The following is a 5890-nucleotide window of genomic DNA, read 5'->3' as shown; positions in this document are numbered from 1 at the left end:
ATCTTGCTGCATGCTTTTTGCAGGAATGGCATGTGGGATGACATGAGAGCAACGCTGAAGGTAATGCTGGCAAATGGTTATATGTATATACATACATATACTAGGATGAAGAACAAAAACAATATCTATAATCACGCATGCATGCCTCGTCAAAACCTCACAGAAAAAATATATCATTTTTTGTCGAGAGGGAGACATCTTATGATTGACAACATTCAAACATGTTGTGGCGGTGTGAACACTAAGCCCAACGTCGACGAGCGTGGAAAGAAGGGTAAATAGAAATACAGATGGGATGTCATGTGACGAAATAAAGGACATGGGCCTATGGACTCATGATTGTTAGATTAGTGAGTGTTTTTCTTACCCGTTGCAACGCACGGGCTCTTTTGCTAGTTGGTCATAAACTGAATAGACAGCTTGATATTTCAGGCACGCATGTTATCAGTCCAAAGACTTGCGAATACAACATGTACTGAGAACATCTCCAACCGATGCGGTAAATATGGCGCACTTAGGAGAAATCGTCATGTTTTGCGCGTCGGGCGGTTTTCGTGCTATAGCGGACGCGGGAAAAACTGATACGCAAAACAAAACAACGTACGCGTGAAAAACGGCAACGCACGGGACAGTTTTGACGCGCGACGTCGTCCAGCGCACCCTATAAAAACCACACACGCTCGTCCGTAAAATTCCACCCCCAGGCCACGCCGACCTCTCCCCCTCCCCCGCCGCCGTCGGGGCAGTTCCGGCTATTCCGGCGTCCGTGCCTTCCCGTCCGACGTGTTTTATTTGGAGATGCGCTTTGGTGGACGTTTGAGACTGCCCAAGAGGCCACCCGCGCGTACGATGCGGCGGCGTGGTGGCTTGCTAGGCCGCGGTCACAGATGAATTTTCTGGAAGTTTGGACGCGCGAGGAGATGCAGTCCCGCGTGCCTCTCCCACGGCTAATCACCGCGGAGGACCGCCACATCAATCAGAGGCGGGAGCGCCGCCTCCTCATCGTCGAGACGGACGGGCATGCCATGAAGGTGTGCCGTCAACGCTTTCCGTAGGAAGTTCTCGACGAGCGTGAGTTCTGAACGCGACAGAGGACGGTGCTAGCCGCAGAGCGGACGAACATGCTTGAGCAGAAGGCTGCAACGGTAGCTCAGTGCGACCTGGGACAGGCGTTGACATGGAGCAGTGATGATGATCGCTAGCATGAACGACGGACTACACCACCGTTGAGTGTGAGGAGTAGCGAGGAGGAGGAGGAGTACTTATCTATCTAGTTTATTTATTTAATCTATGTTGTTTATTTATCTAGTCTATTTAGTGTATCGTTAAGTTAAAGTATGCTTATGAACTATTTTATTGTCGCTTGATTTATTTTTTGTTTTTGATTTTTTTTATTAAAAAAATGAGAAATATGGTTTGTACTAAGTGCACACACTTCATATTTAATGCGCCTATCGAAACATCAGCATCACATCTAATTTTACCGCATCTGTTGAAGTGAGCATCCTGCCACATGTAAAAAATAAATTTCAACGCTGTAATTTTTTTAACGCGCCTACGTCGTTGCGCATCTGTTGGAGTTGTTTTAAGAGCATGGTTAATAGTATAGCCAACTGCTGGCTATAAGCAGTCTTATAGCCCATCTTATAGCTAACTTGTACAATAGTTAGCTTAAAAGAGTACTACTTTTATCATATATGACCCATCTTTCATTCTCACAAAGCACCTAGGAGCACGTGCTAGAGCTGACTCTTCACGAAGAGCCGGCTTCCTTTCTCTCTCCTCTTTTCTCATCCAACTCAGTAAAAATATAGTATTTTAATTCTTACAGCCTACTGACTGTACCTTATTGTACTGGGTCTAATATGAAGCTGAAAAGGGCAGGTTGTTGTTGGAGTCCGTGTCACGCTGATTAACGGATGCGTGCTAGCCGTGTGCTACACGAAGCCGCAAGTGGATGGAGCCAGGTAGCCTATGCTCCCAGCACCTTTAGTTAAACCGGCGTTTGCTGACACTAAAAGCATGGTGAATAATATAGCCAACTGTTGGATATAGGCCATCTTGTAGTCTATTTTACAGTAGCTAGTTTGTATTTTAGTTAGTTATAAAAAAGTACTATTTTTATTATATGTAGCTCACCTTTTATTCTGACAAAGCACCTAGAAGCACGTATTAGACCTAACTCTTAATGAAGAGCCCCTCTTTTGTTCTCTCTTCTCTTTTCTCTCATTCAACTCAATAAAAATATAGTACTTTAATCTTTACAGCCACCCACTGTACTTTATTGTACTTGCTCTAACCGTGGCGGGATTAATGAACAGATTAGTTAGTTCATTCCATTGTCAGTTAGTATTAACATGTCCAAATGCAACATGCACGAGTACGTGCTAGTGTAGCACTGTACTGACAGAGATGCATTACCAGCTAGCACTCCACGATGACGATGGAACTGATGCTCCCGTCCGTGCCATGATAATTGCTGGTCGACCGCTGGCGCGTGCTGTAGCCTGCCTATCCTACGGAACACGAGGCTGCCAGTGGATAGCGCCAGGAAAGCGCCGCGCCGCTCCCCCACCCCACCCCACCCCACCCAGCCCCGCAAAAATATCATCCCGGACATTCTTCATCGAAAGAAAAGAAAAAAATCCCACCCCGGACAGCTTCTCGCATTCACTCGCCGACTCCCATCCTCGTCACCACCGCTACAGACACTTCGGCCACGCACGTCGCTCCTATAAATACGACGCGCTTCCCCCTCCCCTGCCAAGTCAAAGCAACCAGCAGCCAGCCAGCCAGGCACCAACCGGTTGAATTGAATACGACGCGCTTTCTTCCGCTCCGGCCACCCACCACCCACTCTTCCTCTCGCCAGCTCCTGCCCAATCCCCATTGCAACATTCCTGCCTCCGACCCACCCATGGCGGCCGCCAAGTCCGTCCAGCGGCTGGCGCAGCGCCTCGTGACCCCGGCCGAGCCCACCCCGGCCGGCCCGCTCCGCCTCTCCTGGCTCGACCGCTACCCCACCCAGATGGCCCTCATCGAGTCGCTGCACGTCTTCAAGCCGGCTCTTCACCGGGACGCCGGCGATGCCGGCCCCGCGTGCACCATCGAGCGGGCACTGGCGCAGGCTTTGGTGCAGTATTATCCCCTCGCCGGCCGCCTGGGGTTCACGGAGGGAGGCGGGCTGCTGCAGGTCGACTGCGGCGGCGACGGCAGCGGCGTCTGGTTCACCGAGGCCGTCGCCGGCTGCGCGCTCGAGGACGTGGAGTACCTGGACCACCCCATGATGATCGCCAAGGATGAGCTGCTCCCGCCCACGCCCGCCCAGGAGGAGGACCCGCGGAAGCTCGTCCTGCTCGTCCAGGTCACCTCCTTCGCCTGCGGCGGCTTCGTCGTCGGCTTCCGCTTCAGCCACGCCGTCGCCGACGGCCCCGGCGCCGCGCAGTTCATGGCCGCCGTCGGGGAGCTCGCCCGCGGCCGCGCCGTGGAGGGCTTGACCGTGGAGCCGCAGTGGGGCCGCGAGGCCATCCCCGACCCGGCCGACGCTGTCATCGGCAGCCTGCCCAGCCCCGCCGGCGCCAAGCGGCTCGAGTACCTCGCCATGGACATCTCCGCGGACTACATCAACCACTTCAAGAGCCAGTATAACACGGAGCACGCCGGCTCCTGGTGCTCGGCGTTCGAGGTGCTGGTGGCCAAGGCGTGGCAGAGCCGCACCCGCGCGGCGGGCTTCGAGCCGGACTCCACCGTCCACCTCTGCTTCGCCATGAACGCCCGGCCCCTCCTGCACGCCGCGCTCCCGCGCGCCGGCGCCGGGTTCTATGGCAACTGCTACTACATCATGCGCGTCTCGGCGCCTGCGGGCAAGGTGTCCGGTTCCACGATCCCCGAAGTGGTGAAGATCATCAAGGACGGGAAGAGGCGGATGCCGTCGGAGTTCGGGCGGTGGGCGACCGGGGAGGCCGGGGCCGACGGCGGCGTCGACCCGTACCAGATCACGTCGGACTACCGGACGCTGCTGGTGTCGGACTGGACGCGGCTCGGGTTCGCCGAGGTGGACTACGGCTGGGGGCCGCCGGCGCACGTCGTGCCGCTCACGAACCTGGACTACATCGCGACGTGCATACTGGTGAAGCCGTGGGCGCACAAGCCAGGGGCGCGGCTCATCACCCAGTGCGTGACGCCCGACCGCGTCGCCGCCTTCCACCAAGGGATGCTCGACATGAACTGACCGGAGCCGAGCACGACGACGAAGCCAAAGGAGAAATCGAAGAGGAATTGACTTGATTGCGTGATTAATTATTGGGTTGGTTGTTTGGATAGATTGATGTAGGGTGGTGGTGTGTAGTTTAACTGGAAATAAGCTCCTCGATTCGGGGGGTTGGGTTGTGATTGGATTTGGTGGGAAAAGCCACCAACTAACTAATCCTTCGTGGAATGTAAGAATCATTTGTGACATGTTATTATACTAGAGAAATTTTGCTTGTCTTGTCGAATAGCTGAGATCCACGGCGGTGGTGACTTGTGAGCAGTGTGTTCACTGTGTGTCTGCATTTTGTGTCGGTCACACACTAATTGCACGGCGGATTCAGTCCAAGCCACTGATGCAACGCACCACATTTTTTTTGGCAATTTTTTTAAATAATACATTTGTATATTAAATTTGAAAAATATTGCGTAGGTTTAATTTTTTTTGAAAATAACACACTGTCGACCTGCCAAATCTGACCGGTTCCACTCGGCCTGGCCAAAGCCGCGATTAGTGCCTCTCCGCCCAACAACCCTGTAGTCGGCTTAACAATTACCATTTAGAACTAATCGTCTTAATCATGATTAATTAGTGCTAATTGACAAATTAGTAATTAATCTTTGTCTTTTTTAATACTAAAGCGGCTACTGCTTCAGTCGAAAAATCTGTCACCGCCGTTTTGCAAAAGGATCCTTCTATTTTATGGTAATTAACCTGCAGTACCTTTCTTAAGTGAGAAAACGTTTCGTGTGAGAAAAAAAACTGAAAAACTGAAACACACACGGTCTCTCCTCTCTCCCCTTCGCCTCCTAATCCCACCCGCCAGGAGTCACCCCGCCCCGGTGCTCGATCTGGAGCCGCGCCGATCTAGCGGCGGGTGCGGCGTCTTGCTCCGGTGGCGACGACGTCCTGCTTATCCAGAGAACGATAGATACATGGCGTGAGGGAGAGAGGAAAGAGTGGAAGAAAGGAGAAGGAGGAGGGGCACAAGGTGAGGGAGGCGGTCACCGGTGGTGGCGGCTCCGGTGACCGGTTGGTGGGCGGGGGAGACGAGCTCCTGTTGAGGCGGCGGGGCTCGGTGCGGGCTGGTCCCTCCAGATCGAGCCTTTTCTCTCCCGAGATGTGACATCCTCGACTTTTGCTACAGTAGTGATTGTAATTAAGCTACAGTGATCAACCGCTAATGATGCCACGTCATCGAATTCCCATCTCAGACCCGCTTGGATTCGCGTCTGTCCGGATCGATGAATTGAAAGCAAAGGGAAGCACTTTATCGGTTCATTACAAGTATTAAAAGGATATATATATAAAAGGAAAGTATTAAAGAAATAATAATGATAAAAGAAAGGAAGAAAACTGAAAGAAAGAAATAATAAAAAAGGTAAAAGGTAAAAAAAAAAAAAGGAACAACCCCCCCCCCCCCAACCGGCCCAGCTAGGCCAAAAAGGGCCCAACCGGCCAAACCCTAATTCCCCCCTGGCGACCAGACCCCTTCCCTCGCTACTCCCTCCCCTCCCCCTTGGCGCCGCCACTCCCCTCCCCTCGCGGCCCCACCCCACCCCACGCACGACAGCGCCCCCCCACTCCCACGTCGCCAGCCCCTCCCCCACGAGGGCCCCGCCCCATCCCACGCTCTCTCTC

The 5890-nt window shown here is 53.2% G+C and overlaps 1 protein-coding gene across 1 annotated transcript; it reads left to right on the top strand.

Annotated features, from left to right (window-relative positions):
• The first annotated feature begins 2756 nt into the window (after positions 1-2756).
• On the top strand, positions 2757-4496 carry LOC123442988 (acyl transferase 7-like). The gene has a single exon (XM_045119192.1). The coding sequence runs from the start codon at positions 2918-2920 to the stop codon at positions 4229-4231; it is 1314 nt and encodes a 437-aa protein (XP_044975127.1). The 5' UTR covers positions 2757-2917; the 3' UTR covers positions 4232-4496.
• Positions 4497-5890: the final 1394 nt, after the last annotated feature.

The sequence above is a fragment of the Hordeum vulgare genome, chromosome 3H, assembly GCF_904849725.1.
Source record: "Hordeum vulgare subsp. vulgare chromosome 3H, MorexV3_pseudomolecules_assembly, whole genome shotgun sequence".
Taxonomy (NCBI): Eukaryota; Viridiplantae; Streptophyta; class Magnoliopsida; order Poales; family Poaceae; genus Hordeum; species Hordeum vulgare.
The sequence above is the reverse complement of the archived record's forward strand: the minus strand, read 5'-3'. Positions and strand labels throughout refer to the sequence as shown.

Bases quoted from the DNA above. Each gene is read 5' to 3' on its own strand.
- LOC123442988 (XM_045119192.1), top strand. From the start codon at position 2,918: ATGGCGGCCGCCAAGTCCGTCCAGCGGCTGGCGCAGCGCCTCGTGACC.